This window comes from Phaethon lepturus, unplaced genomic scaffold (genome assembly GCF_000687285.1).
Source record: "Phaethon lepturus isolate BGI_N335 unplaced genomic scaffold, ASM68728v1 scaffold39715, whole genome shotgun sequence".
Classification (NCBI taxonomy): Eukaryota; Metazoa; Chordata; class Aves; order Phaethontiformes; family Phaethontidae; genus Phaethon; species Phaethon lepturus.
Genome location: NW_010543605.1, coordinates 29,231 through 52,962, shown reverse-complemented (window position 1 = coordinate 52,962; position 23,732 = coordinate 29,231). Strand labels below are relative to the sequence as shown.

The 23,732-nt window shown below is 35.7% G+C and overlaps 1 protein-coding gene across 2 annotated transcripts in view; it reads left to right on the top strand.

The window, feature by feature from the left end:
* Positions 1 to 23,732, top strand: part of DICER1 (dicer 1, ribonuclease type III) — a 47,507-nt gene that overhangs the window by 18,001 nt on the left and 5,774 nt on the right. For both annotated transcript variants that reach the window (XM_010288381.1, XM_010288382.1), the window contains exons 10-24: positions 3,893 to 4,025; positions 5,097 to 5,339; positions 5,438 to 5,592; positions 6,904 to 7,036; positions 7,510 to 7,585; positions 8,695 to 8,834; positions 11,194 to 11,373; positions 12,209 to 12,422; positions 12,796 to 12,949; positions 15,169 to 15,351; positions 15,651 to 15,756; positions 15,853 to 16,028; positions 16,320 to 17,103; positions 18,538 to 18,693; positions 22,233 to 23,115. In XM_010288381.1, coding sequence (XP_010286683.1) covers positions 3,893 to 4,025; positions 5,097 to 5,339; positions 5,438 to 5,592; positions 6,904 to 7,036; positions 7,510 to 7,585; positions 8,695 to 8,834; positions 11,194 to 11,373; positions 12,209 to 12,422; positions 12,796 to 12,949; positions 15,169 to 15,351; positions 15,651 to 15,756; positions 15,853 to 16,028; positions 16,320 to 17,103; positions 18,538 to 18,693; positions 22,233 to 23,115 — 3,716 coding nt within the window. The remainder of the gene's footprint in view (positions 1 to 3,892; positions 4,026 to 5,096; positions 5,340 to 5,437; positions 5,593 to 6,903; positions 7,037 to 7,509; positions 7,586 to 8,694; positions 8,835 to 11,193; positions 11,374 to 12,208; positions 12,423 to 12,795; positions 12,950 to 15,168; positions 15,352 to 15,650; positions 15,757 to 15,852; positions 16,029 to 16,319; positions 17,104 to 18,537; positions 18,694 to 22,232; positions 23,116 to 23,732) is intronic.

Sequence of the window (23,732 nt, the reverse complement as noted above, 5' to 3'; positions counted from 1 at the left end):
GACTCAGCTGCCAGCACATGGATGTTAATATCATGGATATCTAGGGGATTGTCTTGTATTTTCAGAACTCTATTTTAAAGTTGGCTTAGGAGGTCATACTGGATCTGTATAACAAATAACAAAAAAAAAAAAAAAAAAATTATTCAGGCTATGTGTATATGGGGTGGATGGGAAGAGCATGTGTCTTTGAAAATTGTACTCAAGGGCTTGTTTTGGACCCGAGTTTGTAATTTGATTCCTTTAGACGGCAAAATGTAAAATACTGTAGTTAACCTGTGAAATATCCGTATACTGATTTGTCTTAATTAGTCTTTAAATTTATATTTGCAATGGATGCTAGAAACTTTTCTAACCTATTGAATTTAATACTTCTGGAAATTTTATCATTACCTTACTAAATTACATTATTATATGATCCAAGTCTACAGAAAATCAAATTTTCCCTTGCACAAATATCTCTTAAGATTTACCAGTACTGCTTTAACAGTTAGTGTTTATAAAACGCCTATTCAGTCAAACACTAAGCACTTTCTTACAGTTTCCACCAAGAAAAATATGAACCCTGTAATATTTGCCAAGATACACTTTGCAATACTCTAGTTCCTTATCAGTTCTTATTCCTGAATGTGATCCATGTTAGTTAAATATAATACTTAATTGTTAAATGCTTTTTGCCACAAACCATGAATGACATTTGATTTTTTCATCTATCTTGATTTTGGGGGTTTTGATAGGGGCGCTTTGAGTGTGCTAAATGTCCTGGGCAATTTGTTTATTGCATTCTGAATACCTCTGACCCTTCGTTGTTACCTTTTTGCCCGAGTCAATAGTTTGAGTGCATAATATATTCGTTGATTTGCAGACTTGCCTATGTTTTTTTGTGAACGTCATCTTTTTTCTTTGCCTCTTTTGCATTGTTAAATATGTTGATATAAATGTGTAATATGAGGCAAACTAAGCCATTCAGTGAAGTGAATGTGTTCTGTTAATAACTCCTGAAGAAATAACATTAACAGAATCTGATAAATTTTTGCTGAGCTGAAAGTATTTAATTATCCTACAGGGAGTAGGAGTGAACAGAATTGTGAAATATTTTTTCTTCTCTAAGTTATGAATGTGATTTAAATTATACTCTTTTTCCACTGTGTGTTCTTGTAGACTGATTTGTGCACTATACTATATCCTAACTGCTGTTGAACCTGACAGAATATGATGTCTAGATCAAATAGGTAACCAAATTCTGTGGTCTTTAAGCTTTAGGCACCTTTGGTACAGGTTATTGGCAGTAAAAAATAAAACTACATGTAACTTTTTATCCACTTCTGAAAGCTAGCTAGCAGACTCTCAGAATGCTCTTTTACTTCATGTAACACACCTGATCTCAAAATATCTGGATGATCAGCAGACCTGAGCTGTTGGAATTAAGACTGAAAGCTTTCAGTGGAGAACCTCACTGTAGGCTCACTTCATTTGATTGGATTTAGTTCAAGGGCCTCTGATTGTAGCTATACTAATGCTGTATATACAGGTGGAAAGACTGTCTCCTAAATAAGGAAGTCCTGAGTGTTGGAATTAGTATATCAAAACCACTGAAGCTTCCAGTAATCCAGTATGGATTCTTAGAACTAAGTTAAAGTAGAAGTATAACTTTTCTTAAAATATATTTATTATGGTAGTATGTAGACTAGAATCCCACTTTATGAAGTACATGATGACTGAGGAAGGGCAAAATTGATGGCATATGTTTTACTTCCTGGGAGAAATGGGTAGGAATTTTCTCCAAAACTGTAATTAAAGCTAATCTCTTTTCTTTGGAGACCTTTAGCAACAGCCACTACACATTGTAAATACTACAAGTTAGAAAAAAGCAAAAAAACCCAACCCCAAACCAAACCCTAAAAAACTCAAGTTATTCTTTGATTAACACAACTGATGAAGTGGCTCACTTAACTGTTTTATTTGGTGTATACAGTCAAGTTCTGGTGCCTCTAAGTTCCTTTTTCAGTAGTGAAAACACTTTCTAAAGCCCAGTTTTCTTCCAGTTTCATTGTGGTGCCTCTCAGCTCCCTTATAGAGGGTCCTGAAAGCAGAAGTTTTTATATCTATTTGAAAAACACCACCTGTTACCTACCACTATACCACTAATAATACTTTTTTTAACCACAAGGTTGAAGTATTCAGTATTTCTCAAGAACTTGCCAAAGATGTGCACAGTGAAGTGTTTGTTCAGATGTGTTTTAATTGTCCATTTCTATAATAAGTGAGATACAGTAAGAATGTTTGAGATGCCTAGTAGGTACTCAGACTGAAGCTATGTGACTTGACAGAAATGCCATGTGGCAAAAGAAACAAACAAACAAAAAAATTGGGGAGTCTTGTCCAGTTATTAACCCATACTTTCGTAGTATGTCTGTTCCAAGAGCCTAGGCTGCATACAGAAAAGTCAGTCAATTTAACCTTGGACTAATAAATCACATGCATTTTAGTATAGGAGGATCCTTCTAGTCTGTTTCCGTAAGGATATCAAGCTACGTGCTACTTTTCTATTTTCTTGCCTATACTCCCTGTCCATTCCACTTTTAACAGATTTCGAAGGAAGGAAGTCTTGAAGGTGTTTTATGTTCCCATAAATCTTGTTTAAAAGAGTGACCAGTTACAGGGGAGAGACTTCTGTCATTTTCCAAGGGTAGAAAGGGCTTTGGTTTGGCAGTGGCTTGCTGGGCAGGTAGGTGGTAGGCATATAGCTGGGGACTGGCATAGCACCCATCTTATATGTGAAGCAGAAATTCTAGAAATGTATTTGGGAAAGGTTTGATTTACTGTTGGAAGTATACAGAGGCAGGCTGTCCTTTGGATATGGGGAGCACCTGGTAATGGACGTGATGCATGTGCTGTGAGCAAAGTGGTACTGGGATGGCTATAGTGAGACATGCAAGGCATGTAATTTTTTGTATACGATCCCTTGATTTTTATTTGCTTTGCTGCTCAAAAACCTGTTACAGCTGAGAAATCCCAGGTTCTGTCCATGCTGAAAACAGATCAACTAAGGATGCTAGGGCATAATTAATTTGCACAATGTAATTATGCTTTTAAATCCATAAGCGTCTAGTTCTGCATTCAGTGCATTATTTATATGAGCATATAAAAATATATGGTCTACCTTGTCTGTAAAATCAAAACACTGCAGGAGCCAGCCTTTTCTGCTTCTGTAACGTAAAGAAGGATGTAGGGAATAAGCTGAGAGCATGGATGATTCTCAACTCCCTGTTCCAGTGTTCCTTTTAAAGTATTGTATTAAATCCTCCAGTTGTAGATAAATTTGGGTTAATTTCAAAAGTAGTAAGCATCTCACTCAGTAGACCAAGCATCACTCCTTAGAAAAACAGGTTAACATTTTGTCATTGGTATACCTGTGCAGAATATGTATTTTAATATTAAGGAGAATAACTGTCTATGTTTTAACTTAAAAATTAACACCTTATATTGAGGAAATATACTTTGTTGATGGAGCAGGTACAGGTTTTTCTGCTAAAACTGGTCATAATTTACAGAAAATGAGATTAACTAAAGCAGTTGTGAGTAGGGTGCCTTAACAACAGGGAGCCTTAGAGTAATAAATTGGTTTAAAAAAGCTGGTTTTACCATGATAGGTCTGAAACGCATGTGATGCATGCACACGCATGCTGTGTATATATGCAGTCTGTCTTTTATTATCCTTACAGAGGTTTTCACTAGAATTAGTGTTTTCAGAGAAGACTAAGCTCAGTTTATGTGTTGGCATGGCTTAATTGTCATGCTTCCATTTTTCCTTTTAATATAGATCTTGCAAACAAAAGATTGTCTTCTATTTTCTGATTTGTGTGACTTCTAAAAATGCATGTAATATTTTTAGGTTGATAAAAGAAGCTGGCAAGCAAGATCCAGAACTGGCTTACATCAGTAGCAATTTTATAACTGGACATGGCATTGGCAAGAACCAGCCTCGTAACAAGCAGATGGAAGTAGAGTTCAGAAAACAGGAAGAGGTAACTTCAAGAAAAATAATTAAAACTAGCAATACCTTCAGAACCTTTTGTTTTCTTTTTTGGTTTTTTTTGGGGTGGTTTTTTTGGGTTTGTTTTTTTTTTTGTTGTTTTTGTTTTGTGGTTTTTTTTGTGTGTGTGTGTGTATGTATCTATAAAAACAAACCAAACCAACAGTCAGTGTCTGGGGCACAGTCACTGGAAGTTCAGGGAATACCATTGATTTGACAAATAAACATACTTATTGGAGATAGGGATGTTCTTCATTTTAAAAAAACAGAACAAAACAAAAAAACAACATGTTTGGAGACATTGCTATGTCACATTACACAAACTGAAATTAAAACTTTATGTAAAATCATGTTTGTGTTTAGCCAGATCATTGACCATCTAATTTTTCTGCATTGGGTTAGGAGTAGTACAGTAATACTGTAAAGAAAATCAAAGTTCCTGACATTTTCAACGGTTAAGCTGGCTTTAATATTTATCTTTGCTAAAAGTGAATTTGGTAAATCATTAAATTATATAAAAGTCCCATGATTTTGACCTCATTTAAAGCATGTAAATTACTTTTGAAAGCAAATGCATTTATCCCTCACCTCTGGCTGGGTTGGCCTTCTGACCTTCCCCTCCCCAGCCCTCAAACCTTTCCTTAATACTGTTTAGTAAATAGTATAAATATCAGAAGTACCAGCTCTAGAATGTCCTCCACCCCTTGACAATATCTCAACCTCAGAAATGGTTGGAAAAGATGCTGTCCTGAAAGCAGCATTTTCTTTCATACTACGGCTGAAAAATTGTAAATAAATAGGTGGGATCCTATCCATTTGCTAGTGGCTGTAGTAGCTTCTTAGACTCATGTAATTCCACGTACCAGATTTGATTCCTAGAAATCTGCCTGTTCTGATAGTCTTTCTGTGTTTCTGAAAAGACTTCTTGTAATAGTTTTCTATCTGCATATTTAGGCAAGTTTTTGGAATGTCTGATCCACTCTCCTTGTTGGCTTCTTATGAATCTGACGATGGAAACAGATGTCGGACTAATCTGTCAAATTTGTCTTCATTACTTTTGCAGGTTCTTAGAAAATTTCGTGCACATGAGACTAACCTACTTATTGCTACTAGTATTGTAGAAGAGGGCGTTGACATACCAAAATGCAACTTGGTGGTGCGTTTTGATTTGCCCACAGAGTACCGTTCCTACGTGCAGTCAAAAGGAAGAGCTAGAGCACCAATTTCCAATTACATTATGTTAGCAGATACAGACAAAATCAAAAGTTTTGAAGAAGATCTTAAGACGTACAAAGCAATCGAGAAGGTATGAGGTCAAAGGAATGTGCCTGTTTTTTTTTTAATGTATTGTAGTATTTTTTAAGGGAAAAATCTCTTACCATGTTCTGTTCTTGAAATGTTAAGATCCTCAGAAACAAATGCTCAAAATCTGTTGATACCAATGAAACTGAAACTGAACCCATTGTTGATGATGATGATGTATTTCCACCCTATGTGTTGAGGCCAGATGAGAACAGTCCAAGAGTGACTATTAACACTGCTATTGGACACATAAATAGGTAAGAGGCATATTCACTTCTTAGTTCTTTTCTTTGAATAAAAAGTTTCTTAGTCTGCCTCGCAACATGGAAGCAGAGGCTGGGGCATTGTACACATTTCCTTTTAGGAATACTGACAGGATCTTCTCTCCTGAAGAAAGTGGTCAGAGCGGTTTGAAGGGATAGTTTGCTTTTTGGCTCTACCCTACAGAGGCTCTAGCTCTGATAATAAATGTAGTGATCTTGATTTCTGTTTAATTAAAAGCTGCCCTGAAAACATTCGATTTCAAAATGGGTGGTAAGATTATTTTTGCTTTTGACAAGCTAGCTTTAAAAATAAAGAAATAAAAGTGGCTTGTTAAAACTGTAGTATCTTCCAGTTCTAGTGTTCATATTTGTAATAGTAATCTGTTGTCATGTTTAAAAACAAAACCACAGTAAGCAAGCTGAATATAATACCAGTCCACAAGACAGGGTGGTATGCTTCAGAGGGAGCTAGCCAAATACCACCTTTGTAAGGCCATGGCAATTAGAGGAGGTCCTCAGGGGTGGGAAAAGGTAAATGTTACAACAGTTACAAAAAAGGCAAGGAAGAAGATCCAGGGAGCTACAGACGGGTCAATTTTACCTTAGTCATATGGAATATTATGGACCAGGTCTTCACGGAAGCAGTTTCCAGGCACGTAAAGGAAAAGGGGGTTGGCAGCAGCCTACAGAGTTTTACTGAGGGCAGTTTACCTGACCAGCCTTGTCTCCTGTGTCATGAAGTGATTGACACTATGAACAGGGGAAGGCAGTGAATGTCATTTACTTAAGTAAAGCTTTTGATGGAATTGCCATAGTAACCTTAGTAGTCAAATTTTTGAGATGCAGACCATTTCAGTGGACTGCCTGGTAAATAAAACCTTGCAATGTAGTCAGATTCGAAGGGTGTAATGGTAGATGGTTCAAAGGCTAGCTGACAGCTCATTATATGTGGTATTATTCATGGGCCGTTAGGAGGTCCAGTATGGTTTAACATCAGCATGTTTGCATTTGACTCCAAGTTGGGAGAGGGGGAGGTGAGTGCAGTCAAGGAAAGGTGGAATAGACTTGTGCATCATTATAACCTTGGAACCACCTTGCTGGAGACCAGCTTTATGGTAAAGGACTTTGGAGGCCTTCTGCTCCGTAGTTAGTTGAACTAACTCAGGAATATACCCTTGCAGTGCTCAGTATGGCCTGAAGTGATCTTCTGTAGTGTTTTACTCCAGTAAGGCAAGACTCCACTGAAATGTGTTTAGGTTTCAATTTGCAGATTTTGATGATTTGTAAAATGTTTTGTCAACTTAGGTACTGCGCTAGATTACCAAGTGATCCATTTACACACCTAGCTCCCAAGTGTAAAACCCGAGAACTACCTGATCATACGTTTTACTCTACTCTCTACCTGCCAATCAACTCACCTCTTCGAGCTTCAATTGTTGTAGGTATTTGGGGAAAGAAAAGCATGGAAATAAGTAAATATGCTGGTGTAGATGTGTCTGTGCCATTTCTAGAGTTTGTTTCATTGTTATTAACGTTGTTACTGTGCTCTGTAACTGTATTTGGATCACAGTTTGTTTCTGTTGTAATGTTTTCCAGCAGTTAACTGTTTATTCCAAAGGCAAAAATACTTAGATATTCTTCCTAGTGCCTTTTTTTTCACACATTTATGTATCAGATGTAGAAAAACATCCTTTATTGGTTTTGATCAATAGTATGTTGAGTTACTGTAATTTTCTAATTTTGGCTTTTGGAAAACAACATAAGCCAAATACCTTCACAAAACTGTCATCAGTGTATTTATTAAAAAAGTTTTGCTTACCTAATAAGTTTGTGTTAAATCGAACTAATTAAACATGTATAATAAGTAATGTGCTAATGAACCAAAGTTGTTAAATATTTAAATGTTTATAGGGTCCTCCAATGAGTTGTGCAAGACTGGCTGAGAGAGTTGTAGCTCTTATTTGCTGTGAAAAACTGCACAAAATTGGTAAGAACTGGAAAAGCAACCTTTTTAGTAAAGAATATTTTATAATAGAGAAATTGAACATGGTACGGATGTTACATATACGTGCGTTTCTGGTGTAGCCATCTACTATAGCTTCCTTTCTCTTGCTTTGTTTTGTGATATGATCATGTAGTTACTAATTTAGCTTATACCTTGTAAGCTAAAGTTAAATTTTCCAGGGGAATCCTGTTATTTAACGTATTTTGTCTTAAACAGCAAATGTAATGTTAATGCAAGGGACACAGATTTTGAAATTGAATATAGCTAATAAAGGGGGAAAGAGTCGTTTTCTCTAGAAGATGTTGATTGTAGGTCAGGGACTGCATCTTGCAGCCAAAAAATAACTTGTTTTTTAAATTGAATTGTAACAAATTAAAATATAAAATACACAGCCCTAATTTTATTGTATTCTCTACTGCATCATAAGTCACGTTCCAAAAATAGGACATTGCAAGATTACTTCAGTTCTCTTGTCTTTAGTCGTACTCTTTACTGTGGAATGTTTCAAAGAGAATTCCATGTTATGGGTGTTTGATGAAGTATTTATGTATCTCTTAAGCAAAAAAAAATTGTGAGTCTGGGGTTTGTATTTTTTTATTCTGTCTGAGTTAAACCTTTTGATCACTTAATTCATACCAATAAGTGTATCCAAGAATAACACCATGATGGCTCAACTCAGTGTTGAGAGTGCACATTCAACAGTAGTAATTCCCTTTTCAGAATGATACAGAAATATAACTGTTCCCTCTTTCTTGGCATAGCTCCATATGAGTGATTTTTAAATGAGCATTTCAGTGAGTGGTTGTTTTTTATGGGCAAAAGAGTTTATTTTTCTTTGACATTTTCATTATGTAATCAATTTTTTAATTCACATTTCAGAGGTTTTTCTGTAAATAAGTATTTTTACCAAAAAGTCAACCTTTATCGCTTTTCCTCCAAAGTTACACTTTTGGAGCTTTGCAGTAGTAAGTGCATTTTAAAAACTTAGGTGAGGTGTTTTCATGCGCAATCACGTCTACTGTGTAGTTTCTGAAGGAACCAAAATTTGATTGTTCATAATGGTATTTTTTTGTACTCTTCATAATATTCAGGTGAACTGGATGATCATTTGATGCCAGTTGGTAAAGAAACGGTTAAATATGAGGAGGAGCTTGATTTACATGATGAAGAAGAAACCAGTGTTCCAGGAAGGCCAGGCTCTACAAAAAGACGACAATGCTATCCTAAAGCTGTTAGTATCACTCACTGCTGTCCACATCTCCAATGCTTTATGTACTGATAAGAAAAAATTGCAAACTCTTAATCTTATCTTTTGAGTCTTTTACAACAAGTCTTGCATTTGTAGTGGAAATATTTTGCAATTTTAACTGTATGGAGACTTGCACTATTACATGAATGAGCTTATGGGATCATATGCTTTGTAAGCATGCCTGTAGTTTAAAGAATGCACTCTTTCTGTAAAGCTTGTTGGTTGTATTTGCCTAGTATAGAAATAACTGGGAGGAATAATTGTCCTGCGTTAACAATCTGTAAAATCTGTAAATACACTAGAGCAAAGGAAGAATTACTGGCTTTCTAGACAAATAATTGAAGGCTGAAGGAGATGCCCAGGGGGTCAAAGTTATCAGCCAGGCATTAAACATAGAAAATTATGATTTTTATTCTTTTTTAGATGCTTGCTTTAGTTTGGTGACTTTACTGGTTGAACACAGAATTCAATGATTTTTGGTTTAAATCTTAAAATATCAGATAAGTGTGCTTTTAATATTTTTTACTTCTAAAATACTTCTAGAAATTATACTTAAAATGCGAAAGTGGTCACATAAGATCTTACTACAGCTCTGCGTTATTTATTAAGTTTTCTGTAGATCTGTTACAACAGGTTTCAGCCACATCAGTTTGTGGAACTGGACTTAGTTAGCATTTATGGGGGAATGTCAAATACTCAAAATTAAGACAAAATGGAGAAAAGCTTTTTCAGAGTGTCTTGCAACTACTCCAGAACCTTCTTTCTTCCCCTGCAGTTGTTACAGGTTCTGTCTAAGGTCCTTTGAAAGGTAACTCATTCAGAATAGAAGCATAGTAGCTTCTGATAATCTTCACATTTCACGGAGAAACCGATAGCCTTTGGTCACATGTAGGAATGTCAGCTTACAGTAGTGGGCTATAGTGCTGTGTTGTACGTTCACGTGCAGCCTCAGTTATGGTGATAGCCCTTAAGTAATTCCATTCTTGGCATCCTCCGCATGCCCCAATTTTACTAGTAGTTTAAATAATTGGTTATTAGGAAAACTTAGGAAAGGATACTGTGGCATCACAGAGTGTATTACAGAGGGAACAGCAGATGAGAACCTTTTTCTTGCAAGATTTCACAAACAGCTTGAACCTTTGCACAGCTTTTCTTGGTGCTTCTTGTTACAAGTGCCTTTCTCAGTCCTCTTACCTCACTAGTGATTGTTGGAATATGTGTGACTTGTACAATGCACAATTATGGTATCTCTCATTCAGAGGAGTTGATTTGTCAAGTGATGCATCATTCTTTCTCAGTTATTTTTTAATATAGAATCCAAGAACATTTTCCCTTGCTTTTGTCCCAACTTTTCACATCTGGAAAAGAAGCTTTGGCAAATGTTGAAGGTCTACAAGATCCTCTTGGGCTTAATATAGTTATTAAACTTATGAGTAATTTTCCATTAAGCCAAGGCCATAGTTTTGCTACAGTATAACTTCAAAATCCAGGACCACATCTACTGCAGTTCAATTTTAGATAAACAGGAGGATCATTTTTGAGACCCATGAAGTAATGAACTCCTACCAAACATAAAGCATGGTTTCTTAAGGTCTATGAGAAATAGGAGCAGCAGAGTTAAAAGTGCCTGTAGCTCTTGTGAGTATTCACATCTGCAAGCTAAAATTGTTATTAGAAAACTTCTACAGTGTAGTGCCTGGGCAAAGGGACAGTATATTGAATTTTGTTTTTGTTTGTCCCAAGTGTATAAAAAACATTTTTGATGCTTTTAAGCAGCTCTGCTGGGGAAAAGAGAATGAGTGATAATGAAGCTGTAAGTTCAGCCAAGCCTATATGAAAATTGAATTACTGGGATGTAGGGGTTTTTTCCTCTCTGTGCATGATTTTCTTTTTCTTTCCTTTTTTTTTTTTTTGTTCCCCTTCTCTTAAGGTCCAAAGACCTGGCTAAATATGGAAATTGGCATCAAAACTTCAGTTGTATTTATGGTGAAGTGATGTCTGTGTTCTCCAGTTAGACTCGCATTTCTAACAGGATGGATACAGAGGAAGTTAGGGATGTAATGGAAGTTGCCTCTTGGCAAATAGGAAGATCTGGAAGCATTGTGCTCCCTTGATGCTAGTGTTCGGACAGATCTCGTGGCTGCCAGACCAGGCTGCTGACCAAACGTTTTTGCTTATAGAAAAAAAACATTACTTAAATCCAGATTAATATTTTTTTATTCCTCATTTTTAGTAACACCTTTCCAAATAAACATGCAATGCCTTGTTCAAAGAATACTCTTTAGGTGAATTTCGCTGATATTTATCATGTTAATGTTGACTGTCTTTTTTTGGTTTTTAGATTCCAGAATGTTTGAGGGATAGTTATCCCAAACCTGATCAGCCCTGTTACCTGTATGTAATAGGAATGGTGTTAACGACTCCTCTACCTGATGAGCTCAACTTCAGGAGACGAAAGCTATATCCTCCTGAGGACACAACAAGATGTTTTGGCATATTGACAGCTAAACCTATACCTCAGGTAATGAATCTAGCTTCTTTCCTTATTCTATATGCCTTACAACCTGTCATTTTCCACTTATTCCCCATCCCCAGATTGAGAGTTGGAAGTGACCGTAAATGCTGTTTGTATTGAGTAACCTCCTGAAAAGAAGCAATAATATCCATCCAGTCACAACTTCATTTGCTGTCTTTAGCGATGGAACAGTCTGTTCTATTTTTACCAAACTTTTGTTTTATGATTTTATTTTTTATTATTTTGCAGTGGCAAATTCAAAATGTTCCTCCCTTTTTGTATGAGATATGATAGGCGTGGCATATCAGCTACAGAGATGGCCTGCAGTGCTACCTTATCTATATGAAAGCTATGGTAGCAAGTCCCCTAAGCATTCCTACTCTGCAGCAGCAGAAAAAATAGGCTGTGTTAATTGAAATTGGCACCTCTTGCTTTGGAAAATTTTTAATAGAAAGGCATTTTCTGTGGATGAGACTCAGCTGAGGAAGATTTTTTTTCAAATTATATTTTCTGTTGCCTGCAGGGAAAAAAAAAAAATTCAGGAATACTGCTGGTTTTCACATTTCTTCCTCCCTAATGTAAAATACTTTCTTTTTTACTTGACCTTATATACAGAGAAGAGCTGTAAAACACAAGGAGAACTATTAAAAAAAAAAAAAGAAATTAAGCCTTCAAAATCTCATCTACAGTTGAAGGTCCTCAAAGGTCAAAATTCTGATCCATTTTGATGTGGGATCAGGCAAGCACTGCCTCAGCATCTGATCTAAACAACCATTACTCTGTAGAGGAATCATAGTCTGGTTTTTCTCTCTTGATTTCTTTTGGTTTTTTTCTGATTTAGATTCCTCACTTTCCTGTGTATACTCGTTCTGGAGAGGTTACAATATCTATTGAGCTTAAGAAATCTGGCTTTACTCTGTCTCTGCAAATGCTTGAGCTGATAACGCGACTCCACCAGTACATTTTTTCACATATTCTTCGTCTTGAGAAACCTGCACTAGAGTTCAAACCCACAGAAGCTGATTCAGCCTATTGTGTTCTACCTCTTAATGTTGGTAAGAACAGAGCTCTTGTTTTTTAAATATTCGCTTTGAATTCCTTTAGCTTATGTTTATGTTAAATTTCAGATTTTAGCTGTAGAAAAATATACCGTATGTGGTAGTATGAAAATTTGTCAGGTATATTTTTATTACTTCTTCACAATTCCAAATTAATTTTAACTTGGTGATGTAAGTTGATTTATAGTAGGTTTCAGCTGACTCCATAAAGGTCTAAAATCATATATATATCTCCTTTGAAATTTTTTTGAAATAATCAGATATGTGTATAGAATAAGAAAAAAAAATCCTGTAATTTACATCTTCCCAGAAAAGTTGAGCCTGGAAAACTCTCCCCTGAATAACTGAGTTTTGCATTTTCCTTTTTAAGTTGATGACTCCAGCACTTTGGACATTGACTTTAAGTTTATGGAAGACATTGAGAAATCTGAGGCGCGTACAGGCATTCCCAGTACACAATATACAAAAGAAATGCCTTTTATTTTCAAGTTAGAAGATTACCAGGATGCAGTTATCATTCCACGGTGAGTTCTGTATAAATACTTTAGGTAGGTACCTATTGTATTTATAGGTAATTGTTTTTTAGGTAAATATTTACAATATTTACTTGTAATAAAGGGATGTTAAGATCTGCAATAGAATTGCTTGTAAAAATGTATGCGATTAATTTGAAGGTATCTGGTGGTGTCTTAAATAATTTAAAGATATTTTTTAGTCAATAGGTAATCTTACATAGTAGGATTTAAGAGTTTAGGCCTCACAAGACTCATTACCTTTATATTAGGAATAGTAGAGTTCACCACAAAACTTATGTAGCATTCTGATAACATGGCAACTTCATCAAGAACTGGCCTAATGAAACCAATTTTAATTTGGAAGGTTTGAGCTCACTCAAGTCCTGTTCTCTCGTTACTACTTCGTCACACAAAAGGTCTGCTAAAGGGGAGTATGCTGTTGGGAGACATAAAAATTAACAAGTGAAAAAGACCAGTTAAAGGAATCTTTCTCTTGCCTGGTATTTAGAGGAGAAATTTACATCATTTTAGGTACTGAATATGCAAAGGTTCTCTGGAATTGGTAGGTTTTGTGGAGACTTAAATTATTCCCTATGTCATGTTTGGCATGATGTGAAGAAAGAAGATGGACTGACTGGCTTGTGCTTGTACCTAGTACATTGTAAACAATGGTAGTTGCAGAATATATATCTAGAAGATAAATATTAGTACTTTGTTTTGGTCTCCTCCGTGTTAGACTACTTTTTTTTTCTTTAAATGTCATCCTGCCAGTGCTGATGAATATTGTGGTGAAAAAGTGGTGATGGACCATCACTGTGTATAAGCATTACTTCATGTGATCAGAATTAATGCTATACAAGTAGCTCATAGGTGGTGTGAATTTGCAGAGTTGCCAGACTTCCATGAAGCTATGGTATTTCACCTGTCTGAATATCTGGCCACAGTGCCTAAACTAGTACTATTCTCCCCACCGCTCCACTCCCTACCCCTCCCTTTTTTTTTTTAAGTTTTGCCTTTTTTTTAAAAAAAAAAAAAAAAAAAAAGGTAGGTAGTGTTATGAGAATTATTAGTTGCCATCTGATAATATTCAGTCTTGGGAGAAGGCAAAAAATTTTTGACCTTATTTCATACATTAAGAAATCTCAGAATTTCAAGTACTTTTATTTTCAGGCAACATACAAATGGTGGAAAGATGTGCTTGTCCTTCTCTATTCTACTTCTTTGTAAGCTCCTCAGATGAAGCATAATACAATAATTGTGTATTGGTATAGTTCTGACTGAATTCTTCAGAATAGGCATGAATGTGAATAAGATAAGAAAAAAGGATTTTCTGAAAGCCTCTTTAACCAGCATGTTCGTCAATTAAGTTCAGACATCCTGAGAATATGGTTTTCTTGATTTTTCTCTTAATAGTGTGTTAATTTTATTTAGAGATGTCTATTTAGATATTTGAATAGAAGCCTAAAATGATAGGTGCAGCAGATCAAAGCACAAAATAAGCTAATATGCACATCTAAATATTGAATATTTATTTCATTATTTTAAAATTATTATTTTCCTGTGAATCTTTATAACCATAGTATCCAATTAGCATTGACAGCCACAATAAAGGTGTTACCAACATTCTGACTTCATTTTTCTAGCATTCTGCCGTATTACCAGAACTGCATTGTCCTTGGAAATCTTGTGAATTTACCTTACTAAATATTTGGGGTTTTGGATTTTAACTTTATTTGGAGGATGACTTGGTTAAAATGCCAGTTTAAGTGTGAGGTAGTACCATCTCTGTATGCAGCAGAACTCGGTTTCTACTGATTGTAGCACATAGGAGACTAGACATTAAAAAGCCAAATTACAAAGTTCAATTGTTAAGTGCTTGGAATTAAGAAATCATCATTTGCAGCATTGCTCTTAGAGATTGTTGTCCAGAGCTTGATCTTGTATTAGGTATTGAAGATACAAATCCTGCATTTAATTTAAATGTTTCTGTAGAGGGAATTCCATAAATTATAGATTGACTTTATTCTTCCTTATTTTATAGCACACTTCTTATTTAGTGTTTGAGTTAGCTAAACAAATGGTTTCTACAACAAAAAAAACCCAACCAAAAACCTCAAGTGAGCTATTTATCACCTGTCAGGTTTATCACCTGACAACATCAGAACATTAAGAAATTAGCACAAGCTTTGCCCTAAGTCTATAACATATGTCAAATTTTTTTTTTTTAGGTATCGAAATTTTGATCAGCCTCATCGATTCTATGTAGCTGATGTATACACTGATCTTACTCCACTCAGTAAATTCCCTTCCCCTGAATATGAAACTTTTGCTGAATATTATAAAACAAAGTATAATCTTGATCTGACCAATCTCAACCAGCCACTGCTGGATGTGGACCACACATCTTCAAGGTAACAGTCATGTTTGTAGTTTGACAAATAGTGCCATTTTTTAAATCAACTATGGGATAAAGCTTGAGGGCTTGTGTTTTCCAAAATAATTATTGATTTTTTTTTTTCTTGAGGGTGTACTTAACTTATGCTCTAACAACTGTAACTTGAGTCCTTTTGTTTCCAGACACAACTGTGCTGTCACTTCACAATGCATTAAGGTTGAATACTAAGAATAAGTCATCACTGTAGAAAGTTTAAGCTAGTACGTTCTATTAATCAAATGTGCTTACATTAAAGTATTTTCACATGGTTTTTAGACTTAATCTTTTGACTCCTCGCCATTTGAATCAGAAGGGGAAAGCACTTCCACTAAGCAGTGCTGAGAAGAGGAAGGCAAAGTGGGAAAGCTTGCAGAATAAGCAGGTAAAATAGGAGTACCTAAATCAAGTTGCTTCTCTCTTAACAATGATCTGATGACTACAGGTAAAATTCTTTTCATTCCCCCCCTCCTCTCCCCAGATACTGGTTCCAGAGCTTTGTGCTATACATCCTATTCCAGCATCATTGTGGAGAAAAGCAGTTTGCCTCCCCAGCATACTTTATCGCCTGCACTGCCTTTTGACAGCAGAGGAACTAAGAGCTCAAACAGCCACTGATGCTGGTGTAGGGGTTAAATCACTTCCTGCAGATTTCAGGCATGTATTTTTGCAATATGTATTTTTCAATATGATATTGGACTTCGTTGGAAAACAAGGTGAAAACTTAACCATTACCGCATGACTTTAAAGCTGACACCCTTTGTTTAACTCTTGTCAGTTTTCAGTGAAACATAGTTTAAAAAGACTTGATCATGAATTGTGAAGTTAGATGCTGCAGTCGCCATACTTTTCAGAAGGATGTGGCATTTTTTAAACATGTATGTGCATATAGTAGTTTTGTCTTACGGTAATATTTTTTGTTAACAAAATCAGCATGTGTCTTTACAGATATCCTAACTTGGACTTTGGATGGAAAAAGTCTATTGACAGCAAATCCTTCATCTCTATTCCTAACTCCTCTTCAGTAGAGAATGAAAATTACTGTAAGCACAGCACAATTGTAGTCCCTGAAAATGCTGCACATCAAGGTGCTAATAGAACCTCTTCTGCAGAAAACCATGACCAAATGTCTGTGAGTTACAGAACATTGCTCAGTGAGTCACCCAATAAACTCCAAATTGATGTCTCGGCAGAACTTGCAGCAATTAATGGTGTTTCTTATAATAAAAATCTTGCCAATGGCAATTGTGATTTAGTTAACAGAGACTTTTGCCAAGGAAATCAGCTGAATTACTGCAGGCAGGAAATACCTGTACAACCAACTACCTCATATCCCGTTCAGAATTTATACAGCAGTGAGAACCAGCCCAAGCCCAGCAATGAATGTACTCTACTGAGTAATAAATACCTTGATGGAAATGCTAACAGATCTACCTCAGATGGATGCCCCAAAATGGCAGTGACCACCAGTACTTCAAAAGCTATTAATCTTTCAAAAGACAGAGCAGATTCTGAAAAGAACCCTTCCAGTGTGTACTCCTCAAAAACTCTTGGTCCTAATCCTGGTCTCATTCTTCAAGCTTTGACTCTTTCAAATGCTAGTGATGGATTTAATCTGGAGCGGCTAGAAATGCTTGGTGATTCGTTTTTAAAGCATGCCATCACTACATACTTGTTTTGCACTTATCCTGATGCTCATGAGGGACGGCTGTCATATATGAGAAGCAAAAAAGTAAGTAGTAACACTCCAATGATACTATGTAAAATGTGTGCTGTAGTAAGCCATATTTAACTAGAAGGTTAAATGGCAACAGGTTAATTTAAATCCACAGCTTTACTGATTGTGCATTGGGTAGCATGGATGTTAGGAATAAAAACTACAGGACTACAGGGTTAACGTTGTCATAACTGTGATTGACTGAAACTGTTTTCTACAGTTTATTTTGAAATATAAACCAGCTGATTACCAGCCTAAGAAAGGACAGGACTGAACAGAACTAAAAGTTCTGGGTTAGCGAGGATATTTGGTGGACTGAACACTAGAGCTGTACTCAGTAGGAAATCTTTAACAGGAGTGCTTGAATGAAGGACTGAGAGTTAGCAGCACAGAGCCTTAGGTTGTGCCTTTTTTTGACCTTTCCTTTGTTTCCTCAATAAGTTACTTTCCTTGACAATTCTTAGCATGATCTTACAGGAACACTGAAAATGAAACAATAAAAATAACCTTGAAGAGCTGTTGCACAAAAACTTTTGGAAATATTTTAAAATAAACGTAAACAGTAGTGAGCAGAGTCTTTAGTTCTATTGCTCCTGTTTTTAAATTCTGGGATACACAATCATGTGAAAGTTTGTTTTGTTTGGGTGCCCCAACCCCCCAATATGATAACTTGAATTAAACGCTAAGATTTGGTTGTCTACCTCTAATAAAATGCATAACTGAGAATTAAATGATTGAAAAGTTTAATCTTGGAAAATAAGGAGAGCTAAATAAATTGCACTGTTCAAATAAAAGAAGTGATTGAATATTCAGGTTCATATCTCAAGACTTTAAAAAGAAACATGGAAAGTGTTCGAAATGATAAACTATCAGATCTTGATAGTTAAAAAGGAAAAGGAAGTATGTTTGTGTATGTCAAAGTGCTTTTTTCCCTTTAAACTATTCAAAAGAATTTTAGACACTATCAGAATAACATCTGCATTATGACTTAAGATTTGTTATACAGAACTGTTCTAACACTTTCTGCTGTCAAGGTTTAGGTCAATCTACCCATAATAGCAATAATTTTTGGTTCCAAATGTAGTCTGGATGTTGATTATTAATACTGGTAATTAATGACACTTGTACAGGTTACATTTACTATTATTTTAACAGTAGCAATAATTTTGTTTTGCAAAGAACATTTAATATCTCAGATTTTTTTTTTTTAGCTGAAATTGTCACACTTAATATGCTTGTCCTTGAAAAAAAAAGTTTTTTAAAATTCTGTACTTTGATGTGAATTGGTTGTACTATATTAAGAAAGCTGAACTCCCCTTGAGAATTAGAGAAAATGCACAATGGTACAAGATTTGGCTTGACATGTAAAATTGTTTTGCTCCTTTTGCATTTTAACCCATTTTTATACAAATGTGTGTCCAGAGGTTTACCAGAATGTTTTTCTTGAAGGTCAGCAACTGTAATTTGTATCGCCTTGGAAAAAAGAAAGGACTGCCTAGTCGTATGGTGGTATCGATCTTTGATCCCCCTGTCAATTGGCTTCCTCCTGGCTACATAGTGAACCAGGACAAGAGCAACACTGATAAGTGGGAGAAAGATGAAATGGTAAGACTTCATTTAACTGTGTTGAGGAATAATTATCTGCGTGTCTATATTCTCTCATCCTTGCTTCCTCCCACCCCCTAGATATTTTTCTATGTTTTCAGGAAAAAAAAGGAATCTGTATCTTTGTTTCCTTTCTAAAACTTCAGTATAACTTACGGAAAATGAGAGGGAAACTGATCTTGAATAGAACCTGAAGGAAGGAAATTTACTGAACGTCATCCAGTAATGCCTGTATATATTAACAGAAAGGCAGAGGAGAAGAACTTTCTTGCTTGTAATTAGCATGCGCTCAGGAGTTTTTCTGAAATTTCTCTTGGAAATTTCCAAACAGAATTATCGCTACTGTTTTTTCTGTAATATGTACAGGCAGAAGACTGTCTCCTTTTAGTAAATAATGAGTTCACCTTTATAGAATATATGAAAAGGAGTTGCTGTTTTTCATAGTGCTGAGGCAGAATGAAGATTAGAACTGGCTTGAGAAAATGTACAGTTTTGGTTACTGTTAGCTATGCCATGGCTATGACCAAGAGCTACTTCTCATCCAAAATACAGTGCTGGCTTTTTTTCTTTTCTCAATTCTGAATACCACACTTGGATTATAGAACCACCAGAGGGCACATGAGAGGACTATTAGGTAGATGTACCGTGCAAATAAATGTTTATTGCAGAATAAAATAACCTGAATTGTGATTCTGTATTGTGCCAAGATACCATTTCAAGGAGACTTACTGCTATACCTTTCTAAAAATAAGGTAGCGCATTTTGGACAGGAGCTAATAATTAGTTTTAAAAAAAACTTTCAGCTCTCCATAACTTTTCAGTGGCCTCTTCCTCTTTGCTTGTCACTGTTCATTTGTAAATAGACTATTTCAGACCAAGATGCAGAGTGGTGCAACTAAGAAGTGGGTTTTTTGGTGCCAAGTAGATACTTTGCTTTCTCGGATGTAAATTTCATTTTCCATCCATGGGCTGATGGTTTATGACTGGGGCTAGAAATCTCTTATCATTATGACTAATTATTACTAAAACATCCTAGTCAAATGTTGGTATTTTTTGTGTTAGCAAACTTTATTAAGGGAAAGGATCTTCCTTTGTTGATTTGATCAAATAGCTGATTTCCAAAAAGTGTGAAAAGAGCACTTACATGTATTTATCTTCAGCTTGCAAGTGGCCATAACTTACTCAAAATCAAATCAGGTATTCTTTAAGAAAAGGTTCTTTCATTCTGGGGTTCATTGTTGATTTATTTTTGAAATGCTGTCTAATGATGAAAAAAAAAAATGAACTATCAGAATTGCATCCTGGCTCCATAACGTACTGTTCCTTCTCATCACAGAGAATTTTATTATTTTGTTATACAAGAAATGATGTGCAGACAATGTTAGGGTAGTTCATCTAGTTGTCCTGACAATTAAAATAAAATTAAAAGTTAAGAAACTTGTGAAGGAAATTGTAGTAAAAATGAGATTTATCATTTGTTAAATCTTTGCAAAAACAGACACCGAAATCTGTTTTCAATCATCCGTATACACATGTCTCATTCAGAGAGTGTATTATTGTTTCAGTGACAGGTACGGCAGGTGGTGTGTAACAAGAGAAAAAATCAGCACTAGCTCTCTAGTTGGGACTAATTTAGTATCCAGAATAACTATTTGAAATAAAATTTTGCTATCTCTTTCTGAACAATTAAAGTTACAGAAATCCTTGCTGTGTATATGTGAGATGGGTAGTTACAGCAACAACAATTCTTTTGGCAAAATGTCTAAACTATGAATTTCTATAGCCGTTTTTTTCCTCTCCTCTCATTACTAAACACAACTAAGTCTGTTCCATCCTGATGAGGGACGTTGTGATCTGTTTGATCCTTAGGTGCTTTCAAGTGCTGCCTAGTGCACCTTACAGCTGCCACCCAACCGCACCTCTAGAGTTGTGCGTTTGGTCCAAAGGGAGAGGTCCTCAGTAGTAGCATCTGGTTCACAGATTTGCAAGACTAAGTGGCTGAGACCTACAATATGACATACATAGATTGAGGGCAGATATAGGCTATTTCACTTGATTCAAAATGGTGTTGACTTTCAGGACCCAATCCAGAAAAGCACTTTGAATCTGATCTTGCTCCTATCAAATTCAGTGGCAGAATTCCCACTGACATCAGTGATGCTGGGTTGAGCCTGTGAGTGGTCCTTTTGATGTTAGGAAGACTACTTGGTGCGTTTAGCTAGTATGTTTAAGTGCTTTCCTGGATTGGGGCCATGGCAAATTGTACAACACTGTATAGCCTGGGCATAGCTGCGTTCAATTTATAGTTTACATCAATCCATACCAATTTGCTCAATATGAGCCAGGAAAAAGCATGAGACATCATTACTTTTACCATTGTGGGTAGGTGTGCAAGTATTAGAAAATTGGTGGCAAGTTTAACTTTTCTTTTAATTACTTAAGGCAGTGTGTGTATAGCCTGAAAAAAAACAAAACTCTAAACAAGTATGTACTTGTTTAAAGGATACGATTAATACTCATTGCCTTTGCATTTTTAGACCTGCTATATTGAAGTCCTGGTAATATTAAATGTATGACAAACTGGAGAGATTTCGTATTTGTTAAAACTAAGAACGACAGTAAAGTTAGTACTTCTTACACAACCAGAAATTGGCCTATATCTAACATCTAATAAATGGCAAGATCACTTACTGAATCCCTGATACATGCAGTCAAGACTGTCACCCACATAAGCATTAGGTTCGTGCCAATGAACTGGTATTAGACTCTTGGTTTTGATCTGTAATTTAAAAATCATCTACACTGATTCACTAAACTTACTTTCTACTAGTTTGCCAAGTAATCCAACTGGATTAATTTGCAACTAACTGTGTTTGAGAGCATGGATAAATGTATTTCACTGCTTCAAGTGATACTTATTGAAGGACTATGGTAAAGAACTTCTTATAGTTGTTTTATTGAATGCATTTTCCATTGTGTGTCCCAAAACTGAGATTATCATGATGGTGACTATAGTAAACCCCGAAAGCCCCTTAGTATTTGCCATAGAAAGATGTAGGAAGAATCATCAAAGTTACATTGATTAAACATTTGTAATAGCTTTACTTAGCAGCTAGAGAGAAGGGTGCCACCAGAACTGTTTCTTTTACTTCTCTAAATTTCTTAATTTAGAATTTTTTCTTTTGCTTACTTTGGTGTGCAAGTATATAATGTGTAGTGGTTTTAAAATTAGTGTGTGCATCACATTCAAGTGTAAGGAGAAACTGCTATGAAATGCAGCATGTGTTATATGTAGAACATATGCTATTATAGGTTAATTGTAAGGGGTTTGTATTCCAAGACAATTATTCTAGTCTTAGAATGCTAGTGATAATTGAGCTTTTACTGTATATCTGATCAGAAAATGTAATTAGGAACATTAATTTAAAAATCAGCCTTATTATTAGCAGACACTACTCAAATCTTACTATTCAGACAGTTCTGGAATAAAAGTTTCTCATTTCCCTCTTCAGTACCATATTTTTTGTGTTCTTTCATAGACAAAGGAGAATTTGTTGGCTAATGGTAAACTTGATGATTATGAAGATGATGAAGAGGATGAAGACCTAATGTGGAGGTTACCCAAGGAAGAAACAGACTTTGAAGATGATTTTCTGGAGTATGATCAGGAGCATATCAAATTCATTGACAACATGTTAATGGGATCAGGGGCTTTTGTGAAGAAAATTTCTCTCTCTCACTTTTCAACCACTGATTCAAACTATGAATGGAAAGCACCCAAAAAGTCATCCCTGGGTAACGTTCAGTTTTCATCAGATTTTGATGATTTTGACTATAGCTCTTGGGATGCTATGTGCTATCTGGATCCTAGCAAGGCTGTTGAAGAGGATGATTTTGTAGTGGGCTTCTGGAATCCATCAGAAGAAAACTGTGGTGTTGATGCAGGAAAACAGTCTATCTCATATGACTTGCATACAGAGCAGTGTATTGCTGACAAAAGCATTGCAGACTGTGTGGAAGCCCTGTTGGGCTGCTATCTGACCAGCTGTGGTGAAAGAGCTGCTCAGCTTTTCCTGTGTTCGTTGGGGCTGAAGGTGCTCCCTGTAATTAAAAAGACTGATTGGGAAGGCACTTTGTGTGCTACCAGAGAGAATTGTAACAGTGAGCAGAAAAATCTTTCACCAAACTCTGTTTCTGCTTCTGTAGCTAATTCAGAGCCCTTTCTGTATAAAGACCTGGAGTATGGCTGTTTGAAGATTCCACCAAGGTGTATGTTTGATCACCCAGATGCTGAAAAAACCCTAAATCACCTTATTTCTGGTTTTGAAAACTTTGAGAAGAAAATAAACTACAGTTTTAAGAACAAGGCTTATCTTCTTCAGGCATTTACTCATGCCTCATACCATTATAATACCATTACTGGTAAGTCATCTTAAAGAAACTAGGCGGTTTTTTTCAATATTGTAAGAGAAGCAGTGTATGTTGTGTTCCCATATGTAGTCTTTTTTTAGACATCACATGGTACTTTAAGAGGTCAATAGCCTCTGAATACAAAATCTTAGAAAAGAATGTCTTGCCCTTATTTAGAGGGGCATACTTGTTGAAGCTGTATGTCAATGATTATTCATAGTTTGACTTGATACAGATAAAAGATTTACTGAAGCCTAACCAAGTTTGGGGAAAGAGCAGCATTTTTCATCGCTGATGCTGTATTACTAGTTGTATATGACTGACATTAGATGCTCATTTAGCTGAAATAGGTTATTGTAGAAGTCTAGAAAATTGGAGTGTACTTCTAGAAGTAGTGATCATGTTTTGCAAATATATTTAGCAAATTTTTCCCATAATTTAACCCCAAGAATATTACCCTTTGACTATACTTCTGAAGATTAAAAGTAGACTATACAACTTTTATTAGCTGAATAGTCTATAGGATAGCAAAATATGGAGACTTCCATTTGAAGTTGTGAATTGGAAGGCTTAATTTAAGTCTAGGCATTTTATTGCATAAATATTTAAAGTCAAAGTTTGAAGCAGTT